At 46.8% G+C, this 20,961-nt stretch overlaps 1 protein-coding gene across 7 annotated transcripts in view; it reads right to left on the bottom strand.

Moving 5' to 3' along the window:
- The window catches only part of DRC3 (dynein regulatory complex subunit 3), a 31,900-nt gene extending 11,117 nt beyond the window's left edge, over positions 1 to 20,783 (bottom strand). Inside the window, exons 1-9 of one of the 7 annotated variants that reach the window (XM_075899737.2) lie at positions 20,765 to 20,783; positions 19,576 to 19,666; positions 18,951 to 19,127; positions 16,178 to 16,294; positions 9,477 to 9,643; positions 5,463 to 5,609; positions 4,573 to 4,692; positions 2,652 to 2,767; positions 160 to 331 (exon numbers count right to left, since the gene is read on the bottom strand). In XM_075899737.2, coding sequence (XP_075755852.1) covers positions 160 to 331; positions 2,652 to 2,767; positions 4,573 to 4,692; positions 5,463 to 5,609; positions 9,477 to 9,643; positions 16,178 to 16,294; positions 18,951 to 19,116 — 1,005 coding nt within the window. In that variant the 5' untranslated portion in view covers positions 19,117 to 19,127; positions 19,576 to 19,666; positions 20,765 to 20,783. Of the gene's footprint in view, positions 1 to 159; positions 332 to 2,651; positions 2,768 to 4,572; positions 4,693 to 5,462; positions 5,610 to 9,476; positions 9,644 to 16,177; positions 16,295 to 18,950; positions 19,128 to 19,575; positions 19,667 to 20,430; positions 20,733 to 20,764 lie in introns of those variants that run through there. The other 6 variants (XM_075899732.2, XM_075899730.2, XM_075899736.2 and 3 more) reach the window with 6 other exon arrangements.
- Between the last annotated feature and the right edge of the window lie 178 nt (positions 20,784 to 20,961).

The following is a 20,961-nucleotide window of genomic DNA, read 5'->3' on the forward strand; positions in this document are numbered from 1 at the left end:
ATATACAATAAGATCTAGGGCTAGATTTTGATTTCCCTTATGCTAGTGTAAACCTGGAGTCATTAAACTGATCTCAGTGGACCCATACATCCCTGAGGTCAGACTCTGGCCTCTTATACACAGAAATCATTTAAATAAATAAAAGCTGTAATCAAATACCCCCTCATTGTAGTTCTCAAAATCTAGGATTATTTGTATGCCTTGCCGTTGACTGTCCTGTATTGCTTCTTCAAGGCACTCATAGAAGGTTGAGACTTCTGCTTGTCGCTTTTCATGCTCTTTCAGACCATAGGCAAAGAGGTTCTCACAAATGGATACAAATTTATTCTTGTATGTAAACCAGAGTCAAGGAATTCAATCAGTACACTAAGAATGGTTGCATGATAGCCAGCGCTGCTCCACTGTGAACAAATGTTACCAACCTAAATGCATGGCAAAGCATCTTGACGGACAATTCCACTGAGCTCACTGGCAGTTCAGGTGCTGCACTGAGTATTTTGCATCTTGAAGGATGGGGCCACACCTTCTTAATGAACCAGGGCTTTGGTACCATGACAGTGTGGAGAGAGCAACATGGTGGGCACAAAAGTAAATGAGCATTCGCCCCGACTCTTCTCTGCCATGCAAGTAGAATGGAGCATCTGACCCTACCTGTCGCATAGCTGTGAGTACAGTGTTTGTAAAGTTAACAAATCCTGCTCCAAAGCCAACAGCCAGAGCCCTAAACACACGGATTTGGTAGCACCACAAAGATGATGTCTATGAGGAAGGGGAGAAGTTGCAAGTTGCTTAGTAATGGAATTGTTTCAAAAGTCTATTGTATTTAGTCTCTCCTGTGGGTTGAGCCCACAAAAGCTCATGATGCAGGCGGCCCCCGACTTGCGACGCAATTGGTTCCCAGGGAAGAGTCGCAAGTCAGGAGTGTCGTAACTCGAACCCTCATTTACAATAGGCGCTATGCGCCGTAGTAAGTGTGGGTCAAGGATGGAAGTCGGGGGCTTTCGACCTCTTCTGCACTTACAAAAATGGTTGTAAGTGTGGGGGGTCAGAACTCGGGCAGTTACATGTCGGGGGTTTCCTGTACTCTCTAGATGCTTTGTTAGTCTCTAAGGTCCTGCAAAAGTGTTGTTTAAGTTTTTCCAGTTGCAGACTAATGCAGCTACCCCTCTGAAGCTTTCCTGACAAGTGTATAGCAGGGGTGGGCAAAAGGGCCTCCATGGCCCGGATTTGTCCTACCAAGTGAGTTGATCCGGCCCGTGGAGGCCCTACCACTCCGCCCAGCCCCAAGCCAATCAGGACGTGGGGGCAGGAGTGCGTGAAGTCTCCTCCTGCCCTGTGAGGGGTGCAGCACTTCTAAGCACTGCACACTCCTTGCAGGATGGAGGCACCATAGGAGGAAATTTTGTGCGCTCCCCCTACCCTCAGACCAATCAGGGCTTTAGGACAGAGGGAGTGTGTGAAGTCTCCTCCCACCTTTCAAGGGACTCAGCAGGTAAAGTCAACCGCCACCTGCTGCTCAGCTGGCAGCTAACTTTAAGCCTGGCACTCCCTTGCAAGCAGGGGCTGGGAGCGAGAGACTACATGTGCTCCCCCGCATGCCCTGACTGACCTGGGAGCAGCAGGGGGGAGAGTGCAAAGTCTCCTCCCACCGCCAGGGGCACAGGTACCTAGAGGGAACCGCCAGCTGTTCAGAACAACTGCCATGTTTTTTCTGGGGAGGGAGGTAAAGACTTTGCATGCTCCCCCACCCTCAGACCAACCATTGTCTGTGGGTGGGGAAGCATGGAAGTGTCCTGGCCCCGCCCCTTCTGCTTGAGGCCCCACCCCTTCTCAGAGGGGAGGGGGCTCACTGACTGCTGCTGCCCCGTGCCAGAGCACTCCCCAGGTAATCCCCTGGGCCTCCCTAGACCCTGTGGCTAACATGGGAGACTGTCCTGTCCATAGGACATTGAGGCAGTGGTCCCCAAAGTGCTGATCCTGGAGCGGCCTCCCCAAAAAGGACAGGACAGCTCCTCCCACATGGCTACCATGACCTTGCATATAATTGGCAGGTTGTGAAATATTTGATTTGGATAATCCTCATTATTCTCCCTGTGCCCTATCACTTCAACTGTAATATGATTTTAGCAATTGCTATCTCACAACTGCTGCAGATGTAAATTAACTCTCTCTGCCCTTTGAGAGATTGGTTGCATTCTGGGCTTTAAGAGACTGCCAACGCCCTGATTTCCAGATGTTTAGAAGGCATTGGCTTTTAATAGCAAGTCTGATTCAAGTGGAGAAAAAACAAGATGGTGATCGGAATGATGTGACTGTAAAACACTGAAATCTCATGATCTTGTTGTTATTGGAACCAAGCCTTTTTTACAAATGGGATTTTCTAATGTAGGGTTTCCAGTTTGCCAATGGGACAAAGCATTTCTTTATAGCCCTTGGGTTTCACGAAATAGCAGAATTTAAAATTGTCAGTGCTCTCATGATCTAGCAGTACTTTTAAGGCACTAGACCAAGACTAAATATAGCAAGTCTCCAATCTCAGATCAATACAGCTTTCAGGTCTATATAAAAGAACAGATGAAAAATCCCTGTTGATGTACATCCCTGTAAATTGAAGTCATTAGATTTTATCACTAGATTTTCTAACAGAAGGATATGTCTCCAGCAGATCAGCCATGCCAGGGAGGTAAGCCAGTCTGACAGCTTCTGTATCTTCTGCATACATACTCTCAAATAAGAAGGGTCCATTCAGGTACTCAACATAAGCAGCCTTTGGAAAGAGTCAGTACAATATTGAAGAAAAAAAAAAAAAAAAACCAACAATCCAAAGAGTACCAACTTGTTGCAGAACATTAGTACCATCTTGCTTCTTTTTGGAAAGCATTAAGAGAGGTTCAATCAGCCCAGCTGAATGGCCCCCTGAAACCAATAGCACCTTAATATCTTTGGGGATCTGGGTTGACATTGTTAACTGTCCAGTTCTGAATGACAGGTGCCTCCTGGAATGTGAATCTCTTACCAATGGACCAGTTCATTATTACTATATAGTTGGGGGGGGAAGAGAGGTTTTTGGCTCTCCACGGAACACACTGTGCAATCATTAGTAAGTTTTTCCTTCTCCACTGGAATTAGACAATGGCTCTTTCACCAATCAATGTGACAGAGCAATTCAACACCACTTTGTGGTTCTGCAGCGTGATATCTAAGCTACTCAGGCGTAAATGAAATAGATTTTGTGAGACCCTATGCAAAAGAAGACATGAAGGGCTCCATGCAAACCCCTCAGCATCTATGATTTCTTCCCTGGTCTCACCTCCATGTATCTGGCACTTCTCCATGTCAATGTTAATGCATAGGGATCTATGTTACTGTGGTGGTGGCACAGGCCTCCGACAGTCAACCCATGGGAGTGCCCTACAGATCGGTACCTGCTCCTTGCTCTGCCATTGTGCTTCATGTAGTCAGAGAGGGCACGTCTAAATTACATTCCTGTTTCAAAAGGGGAATGTAAATGAAGCAAATCAAAAGTGCAAATGAAGCGCACATTTAAATATCCAGCACTTCATTTGCATATTTGCATCAGAGCGCTTTTTCGAAAAACCCTTTTTCAAAAGTGAAAGAGCAGTCTAGACCGAGTTCTTTTGAAAAAAACACCCTTTTTTGAAAGAACCCGCATTCTTCACTTTTTCAGGAGTACGGGTTCTTTCGAAAAAGGTTTTTTTTTCCCCACTTTCAAAAACCCTTTTTCGAAAAAGCGCTCGGACGCGAATATGGAAATGAAGCACAGGATATTTAAATCCGCGTTTCATTTGCACTTTCGATTTGCCTCATTTACATTCCTCTTTCAAAAGAGTAATGTAGTCTAGACACAGCCAGAGTGTGGAACAAGCAAGTGGCATGGAAACAAACCTACAGTGCTCCCATACTGCCAGCACATCAATGGAGGTAAGAGAGCAGCACTCAGACAGTCTAAGGATAGCTGATGGCACCATTCTGCTGTATTCCAATCTTATATCTTGACTATTTCCCTGCTGTGATCTTAGAATCAGTCATAAAATGAAATTAGTACTGCAATATTATCCAGTCACTGATTGTGAAGGGGGTGGGGGAATCACTGCACCATGAATAATGCTAACAGCTCAATCAGATCTGATATTGTGTTAATCTAGCATCAGGCTGACAAGAAACCAAACTATAATTTACTCTGGAGCTTCCCTAAATCAGGGTCCGTCTTGTAGATTTCGTTGTTCAGCCCAATGACCTATGTTCCTGCATATCATGCATATGACATAGCAGCTTCAGTTTTCATTGAAAGGTGATATTTACAGACCCCAGAGATTAATACTCACTTTATTTTTATTTCAATCTATGTTAAGCTCCCATTAAATCTTCTAACGCCGTGGTGTCCAACACACTAACCACATGTGGCTATTTTACCGGTTGGGTGTGGTGAGTTGGTTTGAATAATGTGGCTAGTTTGCTAGAGCTTCAAAACTGGTTGGATACCACGGTGGGTGAAAGAGAAGCCAGTTGGTTTCTTTGCAATGTGCATACAGTGAGCCTCAGATAATGTACCTTGTGGTACTCCAACTCTTTCTCCTTAGCCTGCTCTTCCTCTAGCTTAGCCAGGACCTGAGCTTCACCTTGCTTTAGCTCATCAATGGCATACTGATATTTCATTTCTGCAACTTCTCGCTGGGAAATACAAACAAAGAAAACATTTGGGTTAGATTACCCTGGCTCGTAATAAATCTTGGCTCAGACACAGCTCACTGTGTAATGTACATCCATCCAGACTGCTGTTGCTTTCCTATGCTAGGTATAATCTACATCCTGTAAATAAAAAAGGCCCAGAGAGGATATATCTGATGGCTCTTATTTGTCTAGAGAGAATTTCAGTAAGACAACAATTGAAGAAAAAAAAAAAAAAGCTACACTAACCCTATGAATGTTGGCGTAGCCCACCAATGGGCAAACTTGGCTAGTGAGTGGATCCTCACACAAGTGGCCCTCCATCTCAGTGGACCCTAAAATTGTCATAATCAAGACAGTCTCTTGGGATAGGGTCGTTTTTCTAACTGCGCTTGCATGTCTAGAATTTGCAGGGTGTGCCAACTGAACTACAGCAGCTCTTTGATTGAATGTAGAGGGAGTGCCCAGCTCTCACAGTCAACGTTGTGTACAATTAGCACACACTTCACTTCATATGCCTTTGCTTTAGGTGCCTGTCACTTTAATAATACCAGTAGGAAAAAAAACTATGTGGACAGAAACCAGTAGAATCTGGCAACCCTGCACGTGGACAACGATAAACAAAATGTCTTGCAGGCCAAACATAGAACTCTAATGGGCAGCTTGCAGCCTATGGGCTGCAAGTTTCCCACCACTGGTCTAGTCTCAGAGTGCCAGCAAGCGTGTGTCCAGTCTCCAAATGGTTGCATTATGGGGACGGTGAAAGTACATACTGTGTTCTCATCCACAAGCCTGAAGTCCAAGTACACCAGATCTGGAAGGTGAGCAGCAATAAACATTGAATACTGTTCATTTTCACAGAGAGGGTTCCCAGTGAGATTCAATGTACGTAGGTTTTTAAACTTCCTGAGGTAGACCACCTATGCCAAAAGAACAGAAATGCTGCATTCCCACACACTATAGAAAAGCAGAAGCAATGTTGTCGAGGGGTGTCTTGCCCATCCCCCTCTGAGGGTGGTGAGGAACCCTCTGCAGCCTTTTGAACTCTCTCTTGGGGTAGTGTGGCTTAACAGCCAGAGTCAACAGTAATGCTCCCCCTTCTCTTAGGGGCACCAAGGCCTACTGGCCAAAGAGCCAATACCATTGCCCTGTGTTCGAGGTAGTACAGCCTAACGGCTACCAAAGCTATATACATCCCCCTGTGTTTAGGGTACTAAAGCCTAGCGGCCACTAACTTTATATACTTCCCCCTGTGTTCAGGATACTACGGCCTAATGGCCACCGAGTCTATACAGTATGGCCTAGTGGCCAACCAATCAATATATTTTTCCCTGTGGTCAACATGGCACGGCCTAGTAGCCAGCGGCAGAATGTTAGGCAAATCTCTCTGTATTGGGGTTTGAGAGCAGGGGGTAGGGGAACTCCACCCATGTCCCAGCCCAAGGCCCTGCCAGCAGTGGTGCAGTCCTCTGCTAGCTTGGTGGGGAATTCCACCACAACATGCCAAGCTCCCAGGGAACAATTCACCACCCTGGGCTGCTTCCTACCAGTATCCTGTAGGTAATCCTCTCCATCCCTTCGCTCCAGTCCAGGAGCTTCCCCTGCAGTCCACCTTGGCTTGGCCGTCGCTGCTTGATCTGTCTGTGCTTCATTCATAGGAGCTCCTGCAGCATCTCCTTCCTCTGCTGCAGTCAGCCCTGACTAAGCAACTCCACAGGCCTTTATAGCCAGCCTCCAGCTGGAGCATGCCCAGCAGGGCTGGGGGTGTGGGGCCTCCTCAGACAGATGAGCCAGATTAACCCCTTCAAGCCCAGTGCAAATACACCCCATCACAAATGCCTTGAACTTCAGGACAATTATCATCTTCAGCCTAGCTCAGGACCTTGCTCACATCCCCATCCTTCCAAGAGAGCTGGCAAAACACATTGGACTGAATGTCTAAGCCTAAAAAAAACAACAAAGTGCTACCAGATCATTTGTTGTTGTTTTTCTGTAACAGACTAAATCAGCTATTCTCTGAAGTGTCTAAGCCTAGTTACAGATTTAAAACAATGGCTTTTCAGCAGAGTGTTAAGCCATTTCACCACGTTCTACCTGGTTCTTATACCTCCAGTTTAACTCTTACTGTGGACACAATCTGAAGGCTTGGTGAGACAGCCTTTACCTAGATGAATGATGAGTTTTCAGGGCCTTTATAGGGCCTCAGACTAGTAAAAGTGCCCTTCATAAGAGCCCAAATGTAAAATCAAAGCACCCAAAATAATCTTTGCCTTTGTTTTCTATTCACATAAGCCATATCCCCTTTTTCAGTTTCACTGATGTCAACAGGAATTTGGCCAGTGATGACAATAGTACCAAGGGGTGCATTTATAGTGCACCATAGGTCAAAATAAGATACCTAATTTGAGCTACGCAAATAGCGTATCTTATTTCGATGTTATTTCAAAATAGCTTATTTCAAAATTTGGCACTGTCTACACAGCACTTATTTTAAAATAACCCGCTATTCCGAAACATCCCTTACTTCTCGTGGAATTATGTTTACAGGGACGTTGGAATAGTGAGCCTGTTACATTTCGAAATAACGGGTGCTACAGGATCCTGGTAGGAAGTAGCCCAGGGTGGTGAATTGTTCCCCAGGAGCTCGGCATGTTGTGGTGGAATTCCCCACCAAGCTAGCAGAGGACTGCACCACTGCTGGCAGGGCCCTGGACTGGGACATGGGTGGAGTTCCCCTACCCCCTGCTCAAAAGACGTAGAATAGCTATTTTGGGATACCAAAGGTATCCCGAAATAGCGCTGCAGTATAGACATAGCCAAGAACTGGCCCAATCAGTGAATAATTCAAAAAAGGGAAAAGTTAGCTGACATTAGTATTTCCTACTTGAATATCTTACTAGAAACTTACTTCAGACTATACAGAAAGTGAGACTTTGAAGGGGGGTTGCATTTCTAAAAAGGAGTTCAGATTCAGGGACAAGTGACAATAGAAGAATGACAGAGCTAGAGGATATGCATGGAGGTATGTGGATCTATAGATAGATGCTGTGATGGGGTGTACCAACTCTGCACTGGAGCTCTGTTCTGTTCCAACTGGAGGCCAGCTACAAAGGCGTGTGGAGCAGCTTAGTCTGGGCTGACTGCTGATGAGGAAGGAAGTGCTGTAGGAACTCCTGAAGGGGAAACACAGGTGCCCCCAGATGCCATTGCCAGTCAGCAGGGAACCAGAGCAGAAGCCCCACGATGGAGGAAAGAGATGGAGAAGACTATGCAGGAGAGACTGGCAGGAAGTAGCCCAGGGCAGGAAGTTGTACGCTGGATGCTTGCTGTGTTTCAGTAGGATTCCCTGCTGAACTAGTAGTGGATCACGCTACTGCTGACAGGGCTCTGGGCTGGGACCCAGTGGAGAGGTCAGACCCAGGTCCTATCGTCCATCCTCATTAACCCCAAAAGAGGCTCTATCCTCCACATTGCTATTGACTCAGGCTGCTAGGCCATACTGCCCTGTAGGAAGGATACTTTGCTGTTGACTCTGACCACTAGGCTACCCTGCCCTGCAGGAAGAGGGTGTCGATATTGACTCTGGACTCAAGACCACACTGCTTTATGTGAAAAGGATGTTGATATCGATTTTGACTGCTAGATCTGACTGCCTTGGTGAGAGAGGGTATTACTGTTGACTCTGGCCACTAAGACGCACACAGGATTGAGCGCTACTTCTGCAGCCTCAGAGGCCCAACACCCACCCCCTGAGGGAAATGGATGGGCTTACCCTGACACAGATGGTTATGTATGGGTAGAAATGAATTGATGTATAATGGGTATATTTGGGGAGAAAGGGCTGAATGAACACTGTATATATTTTAGAATATATCCATCTGTCATCTGTGAGTCTGTTTATTCAATAACTCTTCCTAAACAGTAAGAGCTAGGACAACCAAATTTGATATGAGGCTTCCTTTTATCTTAACTTAGGGTACGTCTAGACTACATGCCTCTGTCGCCAGAGGCATGTAGATTAGGCTACCAGACATAGGAAAATGAAGCGGCGATTTAAATAATCGCCACTTCATTTTACTATGCCTGGTAGCCTAATCTACATGCCTCTGGCGACAGAGGCATGTAGTCTAGACGTACCCTTAAAGCAAGGTCAGGAGCTGGCTGTGCCAAGAAAACAGGAAGTGCTGGGAATGGGACTGTTTTCCATAACATGAAAAGGGAGGGGGCATAGTGAGGAGGGATGAGATACTGAGAGTGGCCACTGAGGGCAGTGAGGCATGGGAGAGTGCTGAGTGGTCACTGGAGGCAGCTGCACCACCAAGGAAGTGGCCAGCAGGGTTGGGGTTTGCCATCTTGTCTGCCACCAGACTGGTAAGCAGCCTCCTATCCAAACCCTCCCCCCCACCCTCAGCACTTGGCCACAGCACCAGGGAGCTTGTGGGGACAGAAGGTCCCTGGCACCCTGGAGGGGAAGAGAAAGTCCTGCTGGATGGAACCTCATGCTCTGAGCACCTTTTCACCCCCAACCCTCACCCTCACATCCCCCATGCTCCTGACATGATACCCCACATCCCCAAAGCCCTTCCCTGACTCCTGCACACACACCCTACATCGCCAGGCCCCGCCCCTAAAGGACCCAGGCAATACCGAGTAAGTCTTCTAGTGGATATATATGGAGTTGGAGGGAGGGGAAGAAGGATGTATGGCTAGATAGATACATAATTGGTATTTATAGGTATGATTGATAGATTAGGAAGGAAACACTGACAAAAAAAAGCAATTCTTACATTTTCCAAAGCAGTTATATTATTGTTTCCTATAGAAAAGACCTGTAGCTCTTGTAATGTGTCCAAATTCTCAATCTTAGATATTCTATTGTTGTAGAGGCTCAAGTCCTGCAGTTTAACCAGAGATTCCAGACCTTCAATGACCTCAATATTGTTGAAGGACAAATCTAGAAAAAAAATTAGAAGTCAAGAAGTTTTACAAGCAAATTGTTTGATTATGTTACCGTATTTTCCGGCGTATAAGACGACTTTTTATGCTAAAAAACATCCCCCAAAAATTGGGGGTCGTCTTATAGGCCAGGGCTTTTCTCGCCCCGGAGGACACAGACTGCGGGACCTTGCGGTCCCGCCGCCCGTGTACTCCGGGGCGAGAAAAGCTGCTCCGCGTCTCCCTGGTCTGCTGTCCCGCTGCCGGCGTCCTCAGAGGCTTTGCTCCCGGTGTCCCTGGTCTGCTGGAGACAGTCCCCAGCAGACCAGAGGCACCGGGAGCAAAGCCGCAGCCGTGGCGGGGTTCCGCGCCTCTGAGGCTTTGCCAGAGCAAAGCCTCAGAAGCACGGCACCCCGCCGCCGCTTCAGCTTTGCTCCCGGTGCCCCTGGTCTGCTGGGGACCGTCTCCAGCAGACCAGGGACACCGGGAGCAAAGCCGGGGAGGCGGAGGGGTCCCGCGCCTCTGAGGCTTTGCTCTGGCAAAGCTGGGGAGGCGCGGGACCCCGCCACAGCTGCGGCTTTGCTCCCGGTGCCCCTGGTCTGCTGGGGACCGTCTCCAGCAGACCAGGGACACCGGGAGCAAAGCCAGGGAGGCGGAGGGGCACTGGGGCGCTGCCGGTTGGCCTCTTAAGGGGGGGTAGTCTTATATGGCGAGTATAAGACGAAAACCTATCTTTCAACTAGAAAATTAGGGGGTCGTCTTATACGCCCAGTCACCTTATACGCCAGAAAATACGGTAAGCTAATCATTACCTGGTGCCTGCAGTTTATACTTGTGTCTAGCATATATACTTGAACCTTTGTAACCTAGGTTTCTGTGATCTAGGAAGGTGGTTTGGACTCTGGCAGGGGAAGAGGAAGTGGCTCTGTATGTTCGCACTTCCCCTCTCCCCTCATCTGGGGGAAATGGTAGCGGAGTGAAGTGCTGTCAGGAGGCTCTCCCAGACCCCTCGACCCCACCTCCACCCCCAGCATGCTCCTGCACCTTCCTTCCATCTGAGACCCTGCACCTCCCACACCCAATGGCCTTCATTATGGCAAACACCCATGGTCTGGAAAATTCCATAATCAGCATAGGCTATTTCCCAAGGTTGCTGGATTAAAGAGGTTCAAGTGCATTTTAATTGCTTTCCCAGGCAGCAATCAGTATTCCTGATGAAGCCCTGTCAGGACTGTTCCCCACTCTGGCACTCAGAATGCAGAAGGTGGGGGCCTGGAAGAAACCTTAAATACCTTGCCTCTATAGTAGGCTTCTGCTTAAAAAAACTCCCCAAGGCTATAGATTCCCTGGCCTTGGGAGATAGGCTGCCACCATCAAGTGAATTAAGAAAAACCCTGAAAACCAGGAATAAACACTTGAACTTCTTCCCAAGGGGTACCCCAAGCTCTTTTGCCACAAGAGAGCTTGAAAAAAGAAACAAAAAACACAGAAAAACTGTGTCTCTGATAGCTCCCCTCTTAGGCTAGCAGGTACACACACAGACCTCCTGTTACCTTCTAGGACACAAGAACCAAATAATCACCTTAAAAAGGTGACTTTATTAACAAAACAAAAAGATATACTTGTTAAAGCATACTTGGTTGCTAGGTGTTACAGGGCAATTAAGAAAAGAACAGATCAAAACACAAAGAAACAGTCTCTTCTTAGATAAGAAAGGGCTTCAACTTAGATATGGTGAAGGGAGAGCACATGGAATTCACACAGAGAAATTTAACCAAACAGCAAAATAAAGAAAAATACCCTGACCACGACTAAACATACATTTCTCTATGATCCATACTTCAAAGCCCAGTCCATTCCCATGCCCAATTTTTCTTGTAGGCATGGTAATTCTGTTTGATTACTTCATCTTGCTTCCTCCAGCTGCTAATTTAGAACTCTCTAAAGGAACAGCAGCCAACTATCTATATTGAATCTAACTTCCAACAGTCTTTCCCATTGGCTTTCTTGGCTTTCTGCCAACCCTCCAAGCTACCTGAGTTTAACCCTTTAGTTCCCAGGTGCTGGCCAGCACTTCTATCCATCTCAAGCGCTAAGAAAGGCTTTCACTTTTTACTCTCAAGGTTCTGCATACAAGCAACACTCTTCCAGCAAGGAAGGAATAGATGCAACTTTTTCTATCATTTGTCCATGCAGCTCTTAAATCAGACAGAGGGTGTGTGCAGGAGATGCAGAGAAGAAATTCACTTAGATCTCTTGTATGGAAGTGCACAGCACACATAAATGGGTTAGGAAATGCTTAAAGAGATGTAATCTACAAGAACATTTCTGCAACAAATTTGATAGCACCAGCTAGTTTTCTTTTCCTTGGACTGTTATCTGCATCTCTAAATCATCACCCTACTGGTGATGCACCCTGGGCCAACTCCTGCTCTCTCAATTCATGAAACCCCAATGAAATCAGTGGAGATACACAATGGGAAGAGTTTGCCCATTGTTGTTATTTGACTCATGGATACCTTGACTCATCTTATTCTTCAAGAACATTCCATTCAGCACCCTAAACTTATATAAAGATCAAGAGTACAAATTTCAAACTTGTATAGGTGATTTAGGAGCCTGCTTCACATTTTCAACAGACATTTAGGAGCCTATGTCCTATTGACTTTCAATGAGGCTTTGGCTCCAAAGTGCCTAAATCCATTTTGGAAAATGGGATTGAGGCACCTTTGAAAATGACACTTTAAGCATTTCCAATCTAGCAGATGGACAGAGATTCTTAGAATCATAGGGTTGGAAGAGACCTTAGGAGGTCATTGAGTCCAACCCCTGCCCAAAGCAGGACCAACCCCAACTAAATCATCCCAGCCAGGGCTTTGTCAAGCCTCCTCCCTAGATAACCTATTCCAGTGATTTACTACCCTCCCAGTAAAATAATCTCTCTCTCTCTATATATAAAAAAAAGTTTTTCTTGCCGCACAACAGAATGATCTCATCAGACTCTCTGGCAGAGGGGGGTTGGCGAGGCCCCCTAGTTTTTCCTAATATCCAACCTAGACCTTCCCCACTGCAACTTGAGACCGTTGCTCCTCATGCTGCTGTCACAAATGAGAACAGCTTCCTCCCCACTTTTCAGATAGTTGAAGGCTGCTATCAAATCTCCCCTCACTCGTGTCTTCTGTAGACTAAATGAGCCCAAATCCCTCAGCCTCTCCTTATAAGTCATGTGCTCCAGCTCCCTAACCATTTTGGTTGCCCTCTTCTGGACTTTCTCCAATGCGTCCACATCCTTTCTGTAATGGGGGACCCAGAATTGGATTACTTTGCAGTATTCCAGATGTGACCTCACCAGTGCCAAATAAAGGGGAATAATCACTTCTCTAGATTTGCTTACAATGCTCCTCCTAATTCAACCTAATATGCTGTTAGCCTTCTTGGCTAAAAGGGCACATAGCTGACTCATATCCAGCTTCTCATCCCTGTAATCCCTAGGTCTTTTTCTGCTGAACTGCTGCTTAGCCAGTTGGTCCCCAGCCTGTAACAGTGCTTGGGATTCTTCTGTTCCAAGTGCAGGACTCTGAATTTGTTTTTGTTGAATCTCATTAGATTTCTTTTGGCCCAAACTTCCAATTAGGTCCAATTAGGCCCAAACTAGGTCATTGTGGACCCTATCCCTAGCCTCCAACGTCGGACCCTATCCCTACCCTCCAATGTATCTACCTCTCCACCTAGCTTAGTGTCAGATATCTCCCTCACGCAAGTCATTAACAAGGATGTTGAACAAAACCGTCCCCAGTACTGACCCTTGGAGCACTCCACTTGATACCAACCGCTAGCCAGACATCGATCACTACCTGTTGAGCCCAACAATCTAGCCAGCTTTCTATCCACCTTACCGTCCATTTATCCCAGATGTGATATTTTTTGCAAGGGGGAGCCACTTCACAAACTTTGGTTTGTGGTCATGGGCCAGCTCTGCCCCCAGAAGGGGCAAGGCCTCAGAGAGAAGGGGTGGTTCCCTCTAGGTGCTGCGTGCCCCTAGTGGGGAGGAGGGAGCTTCCAGCTGCTCTGAACAGTAAATGACTTTGCACACTCTCATGTCCCCAGATCTCGATTGGCTAGGGGACCAGGGAGCGGCAGGGCAGGCTGCAGGCTGGATCAAAGGGCTTCCTGGACTAGATCCAGCCCAGAGGCCATTTCTTGCCCACCCTGATTTATCCAATCCATACTTTCTTAACTTCCTGGAGAGAATACTGTGGGAGACCATAACAAAAGCCTTGCTAAAGTCAAGGTATATCACGTCCATCACTTCTCCATATCCACAAAGCCAGTTATCTTGTCACAGAAGGCAATCAGGCAATCTTCTGTCAGTTTTGAAAATGTCAGTTCTAGCTTTTTTCCCAAAAATATGTTTTCTTAAATATTTATTTTGAATATTTCAGTTAAAAAAAGATGATGTGATATTTGTGTGCTCCGACATGTAGCAATCAAATGGAGGGGCACTTCAGAGAACTGACTGTGTCCCTGGGGAATGCCCACCATAGCAGCACTTGGGAGAGGATGCAACATCCTGTTTTCATTGTGGAGCTGCAGATGGTAAAAGAGACTTTTGTTCGGAGTGGAACTGAGCTCCACTGTGTTCTAGTTCCAACTTCTTAGAGCTGCACGATGACCTCATCAGGATGTTTTTTGTTTGATTTCAGAGTCGATATGCCCAACATAACACTCTCTTTGGAAACTGATTCCTGATACTAGAAAGCAACTAGATCATGAATGGAAGCTAGAGTTCTAGGATTCTACTGGCAAACTCAGAATAGTGCCCAGAGGAGAACAGATGTCTCTTAACTTAAGAGTTTAATCTATATCTTTATCACTTGGAGGCTACCAAACATAACATGTACATTTTACAAAAAAAAACCCTACCATGCTACTACTTATTAGGTACACCCCTCCTGAACCTACCAGCAAAGGACTGGGTCTGGTGTAACAGAGGTGGATGTGCGACGAGGAGTCCTGTGGCACCCATAGACTAACAGATTTATTGGAGCATAAGCTTTCGTGGGCAAAGACCCACTTCGTCAGATGCACGTAGTGGAATGTGGATGTGGTCCACACCTCACCTCACAGCATCAGGGCCTGGAATGCACACTCACTTCAATGAGTTTTAGCCTGAACAGAGACTGAGTAAGCACAGCAAGACTGGGCTGAAGGCAAAACTCTAGCTTTAAACAAGTGGGCTGTGTCTACCCTGGGCCACTTATTCTGGAAAATCAGCCGCTTTTCCGGAATAAGCTGCGAGCTGTCTACACTGGCCCTTGAATTTCCGGAAAAGCAATGACGCTCTACTGTACAAAATCAGCCGCTATTCCGGAAAAACTATTCTGCTCCCGCTCGGGCATAAGTCCTTATCCCGGAACACTGTTCCAGAAAAGGGCCAGTGTAGACAGCCCAGTAGTCTTTTCCGGAAAAAAGCCCCGATCGCGAAAATGGCCATCGGGGCTCTTTTCCGGAAAAGCGTGTCTACATTGGCCACAGACGCTTTTCCGGAAAAAGGGCTTTTCCGGAAAAGCAGCCTGCCAATGTAGACGCTCCTTTTCCGGAAAAACTGAAAACGGAATAGTATTCCATTTTAAGCATTTCCGGAAATTCATGCCAGTGTAGACACAGCCGTGGACCCCCACTGAAATCAAAGCAGTAGTGAATCAGGCCACAAGTCTTTGTCATGGGCTTGCCTAAACCAGTGTCGCATCTCACAATGTGAGTTCGCCTAGTCTTTCAGCAATCACATTCATATTTAACTGAAATTGGCCTGCTTTTGGGCCTGACATTCCACAAAGTACAAAACGGGCTTTTGTTGACTGACACAACAAAGGCACAGTCAGAGTTCAACTCCAATCAGGCCAGCCTTCTTGGGTTAAGCCAGATGAAGCTCCCTCCTTCTCTGTCCCAGCTTCACTCAGAATTAGTCCCTGGAAGCAGCCTGCCCTTTTTATCTGCCTGCTGGACCCTGATTGGTTTCTGCCTGCTCCTAGTCCTAAGAGTTGCTGGAGGTCTGATTTTCATAGGATCAGTTGTAGGTGAATCCAAAGTGGCCTTTCTGTACAGCTCCTCGAGATCTAAACTGTGTACTCTTTCCCCCAGAAGGACACTTTCTTAGGACGGGATGCAGCAATACAGCAGGGTCTCCATCTGAGGGAACAAGTACCAGGTACATCCCATCAAATTCTATGACCCTTCCCTGTGCTAGTAGGGGGTGCTTGTTGCCAGTATCTCCTTCCTAACAATGTTATAATATGATTTAATGTTGTGCACACGCATTTCAAACTACAATTCCATTTCATTCTAAAAGTGCTGCATATCCAATCTACAGACACCAATTTCATGTCAATTATCAAGCAAAATACATTTAACACATACTAAAAGCTGAGCCATTAATTGACAGTTCCACTAAGTGCCTTTTTTTTAACCTTAATCTAAGATCACTTACACGAGTGTAACTCCATTGATTTCTAAGGAAATTAATCCTACTTCACACCTCATATCGCTAACTCACCAAGCCAGACTAGGTGAACCAGACTGTCCAGTGACTCTATCTTCTCAATGATGTTGTTGTCTAGCTGTAGTTTAGTCAGATTCACAAACTGCCATAGGTTGTCGATCTTTAGGATATCTAACGCAGAGAAAAAAATACTGCAGTTCACATACACCAGACTTCAGTTGTAACACAAACCCCACATTGTACTAGTGACATATGCCCAATATTACCTCTGTGAGCAAATTATGACAGTGCACTCATTTATGCAGAGCACCAGGGAGACTGCAGAAAGATCCTCAGGCTAGAGGAGGGTTTAGATTGAAACAGCTGTGATAATCTCATTGTCTTGCACTGCTAATCAGTATTGCCAGGGTGCCATTGAAGGGATGCTGACTGCAAACTGCAGTCAAGAGTCGCTTAATAGATTCACTACAAGAAGCAATACACTTGACCTCCACTTTGATTTCCAACTCAAAGAATGACACTTGGAATGAGACAGTACTTGCCTCTGAAGTGGCAGGCTACTTGTGGGTAGTAGCTACCCTATCACATTATAAAGTTACCCCACATTCTGTAATGCTCTCCACCTGCTGAGGATATGGAATAATCACAAGCTGGAACTACTATGAGAACTACAATTCAGTTTTTAATGCATCCTACAGTCTTCTGTCTGTCTGGGGTCATGGTGATGGTCATTTCTCTCCTCTTTATACAAGTGGAAGTCGAGATGAAAAGTAGAAGTAGAAATACAGAAGAGAAAGATCACACTTAAAGTATTCTTTGACCACATATAGGTTTTTTTTTTTAACATTTAGGCATGCAACTGCATGTGAAAACATGCACACAACTGCACTCAATCTGCAAAGCAAAGGCAAGCACAAGTCAGGAAATGGTATATGAAAATAACCAGAAGTCCTCATTAGCACACACAGTTACCTCACTGGCATGGACACAACCACAGTAGCCCCAAACATATAACATCTATTTATTGGGTCAAACAATTAAAATAACTAATCATGATTAATCACGTGATTACAAAATTAATTGCAATTAATCAAGGGATTAATCTCACTCAAATATGTTGATTTAAATTACAACACAGAATACAAAGTGTACAGTGCTCATTTTATTTTTTAATACAAATTAGGGATTTAAAATCCCATGTAAACTGTTAACCAGTAAACCATAGATTTAACCGGTTAAATGCTCTCTGTGCCATGGGTTAGTGGGAGGCATTGGACAAGGCCTGCTGCACTGTGCTCTAAGCAGGCGGTTACTTTGAGGCTGCAGGGGCTGTTCCTGTCCGGCCAAGCGGGAGTGCCCCTTGCCGGCAGGTAAGCACAGTGGGCCCAGTCAGGTCGGACAGGACTCACTACGGGCAGGAGGCTGCTCCAGTCCAGCTAGGCTGGAGCGCTCCCTGCAGCGCAAGGCAGCACAGAGGGTCCAGTCAAGGTAGGGAAGGCCCGCTGCACTGCACCACCCTGACTGGAGCAGCCCCCCACCCGTGGGCCAGGTGCTGCTTATCAGGGTAACCGGTTAACCATGCCAGTAAGGCAATGCTTACCAATTAACTGGTTAAACCTTTACATTCCTATTACAAATACTTGTACTGTAAAAAACAAAATAAATAGTATTTTTCAATTCTCCTATTACAAGTACTCTATCATGAATGTTGAACTTTCAGCTATGGAATTATGTACAAAAAGTAACTGCATTAGAAAAGAATACTTAATGTAAAACTTTAGCACCTACAAGTCACTCCCCCACACCACCTCTGGAATGTACCTAACCCTGCAATGGGAAGGGCAATGTATAGTTCAGTCTCCTTTGCTAATTAAATCCTTGTCCCTTCTGAACTGGACAGTGTCTGCCAAATATTAAAGTCTATCAAATTAGGACAATATGTGGTCACCACAAGCTCGTGTTGGATTTGATTTGGCCTACCACAACAGGACCTAGCTTAGCTGTGGCCACTGGGTGCCACTGCAAGATATGTTAAATCATTATAGTAATAACTAATAATAAAGAGTTGAGAAGCTTTATAGCCCATTACCATTCAGCAAAGCCATCCTGCCTGCAGAATGGTAAATATTTCATATGCTTACAGCTAAAAATGTAAGTTTAGTCACTTGGGGTATGTCTACTCACCAGCATTATTTCAAAATAACTGATGTTATTTCAAAATAATAAAGAGTGTGTCTATACTGCAAGCCATTATTTCAAAATAATGGTGAGCTGGAGGACTTTTTACTCCGATACTTGTAACCCTCATTTTACCAGGAGTAAAGGACTTCCTGTTGAGTAAACAGTGCCAAAAGCCGAATTAAGCTATTTCTACTTCAGCTACACAACTGACGTACCTCAAGTTGCGTAGCTTAATTCGACTTTTGCTCTTCTGTGTAGACATGTCCCCACTCTTTACATGACAAATACCAGGCTAGTCATGATTAACTGTCAATCAGTCACTTTAAATAAGGGATATGAATGGGTGATGCTTACCGGACACCTGAGAGTGGCCCACTGAGGGGGGAAGGGCTGCTTCAGCCCTGCACGGGGGTCAGGAGCTAGCAGCCTGCTCCTGCCCCTCCCCCCCACCACTCTGCCCATGCCCAGTCTGGGGCAGCCAGCGGCCTTGCTGCCAGCCAGGGGGCCAAGCAGTGTGATTCCGCACTATGATCCTGTGCTTAATCAGTTAACTGGTTAAGCCTAGTGTGTAACCGATTAACTGGGATATTACATCCCTCCTTAAAAATACAATTATAGTTTAATTTGAAAAAAATCGGATACTTACTTCTAAAATCAAGCTGTAGCTCTAAAACATCTTTATAATCAATGCCTTCCCTTTTGGCAAGCTGCCCTAATTCCTCTTGGGGGCCTTGCTCTTCCACAGCTTTTTGAAGCATCTTTTCATCAATCACATTTGGCTCTATGCTATCATATAACCGACTCATTTTCATGCGAAATAGGCCTTCAAGAGCAGAACAAACAATATCTCACAATTACCTTTTTCAGTGAAACGCACGCAGTATACAGAGAAACAATAGTACAGTGGGATATTCAAAGAGCGTAGGCCTGCGCTATGGAACTCAGAGTTATTAAACTTTCCTAAACAGCTACCCAGAGCAGAGCAAAAAGATTGCCAAATGCGTGGTCCTCATATCATGTACATAGAAAACCTGCATTGAAATTTAAGGAGAAATGTCCTTGCAGAATTGCAGCATTGGGCACAATGAGAGGAAATGAGTGAAAGGGACTGTCTCTTCCCATAAACAACGAGCAGTTGCCAGAACTTTCAACACCCATCTCACTACAAAGATCTAGGGGTGAAATTTTCCCTAGTGCAGAGTATGTACAAGGCTCTATGTTGAGCTTTCTCAGTGGGGTGAATTTCACCTCCTGATAAAGACTAGACGTACCAGGTACATGTGCATGTGAGAATTACCAGGAACAGGGTTCTAAACTTTCATTGCCAATCTGATGCAGTGGCAAATGCTGGCATCACTCAGACTGTTTGTGGAGGGAAATGTACACACATTAGCGAGACTAGCTTGCAGTATAGCCATCTGCCGAGTTGCTCCCCATTCTGCTGAACAACCATCCATCCACTCATTGCCCTGCCTGTCACACAGCTACTTGTCCACCTATCCATTCAGGCTGCCACTCGCCCAGCTTGCCCCACAGCTCCTGCCCATCTACTGGTGCAGCCTACCCCACAGCCACCTATCCATCTTCCTGCCCAGCCAGCCCCACAACTACCCACCCATCTGCCCATCCAGCCTGCCCCACAACCACCTATCCATCTGCCTGCCCAGCCAGTCTGCCCCACAGTCACCTAGCCATCTGCCCACCCAGCCTGCCCCACAACTACCAGCCCATCTGCCCACCCAGCCTGCCCCACAACTACCAGCCCATCTGCCCACCCAGCCTGCCCCACAACTACCCACCCATCTGCCCATCCAGGCTGCCCCACAACCACCTATCCATCTGCCTGCCCAGCCAGTCTGCCCCACAGTCACCTAGCCATCTGCCCACCCAGCCTGCCCCACAACTACCAGCCCATCTGCCCACCCAGCCTGCCCCACAACTACCAGCCCATCTGCCCACCCAGCCTGCCCCACAACTATCCACCCATCTGCCCATCCAGCCTGCCCCACAACCACCTATCCATCTGCCTGCCCATCCAGCCCCTCAACTACCTGCCCAGCCTACCCCACAGCCACCTGCCCCACAGCCACCTATCCATCTGCGCGCCCAGCCAGCCCCACAACTACCTGCCCAGAATTCCACGCAACCCTCCAGCCACTGCTCCCCCCCAGAAGCTCAGCAGGCCGCCCAGCCCCCTCGCCAGCCGGCCGCAGGCCCAGGCGGCCAACCACAGGCCCGGCCACGCAAAGCCCACGGTGCCGAGCCGGTGGAGGACGCAGAGGCTGGCGAAGGCCCCCACGCACTCCCCGTGGCACCCGGACATCCAGCCCCACACGCAGCTGCAGAGACACTCGGACACCCACGGGACCCGCCACCTCGCCCCTCGCCGCGGGCACTAGCGCTCGCTGCTAAGGAAACAGGGGCTGTTGCTAAGCAGAGTCACGTGATCGCAACCCCCACCGCGCACTCTCTGTCACGTGACAGGCCGCATCTTCCAACCGCAGCTCAGTTTGGTGGTGACTTGTAAAACTGAGTCTAAAGCTCCTCCGCCAATCAAAACGCGAAGCAGCAGTTTAGACCAATTAGAGTCAGCCTCTGCAGCTAGTGGAGGCTGGAACTTCAGCTGACGAGTGTGGCCATTGCCCAATAGAATTGGG

The sequence above is a fragment of the Pelodiscus sinensis genome, chromosome 15 (assembly GCF_052426305.1).
Source record: "Pelodiscus sinensis isolate ZL-2025 chromosome 15, ASM5242630v1, whole genome shotgun sequence".
Lineage (NCBI taxonomy): Eukaryota > Metazoa > Chordata > Testudines > Trionychidae > Pelodiscus > Pelodiscus sinensis.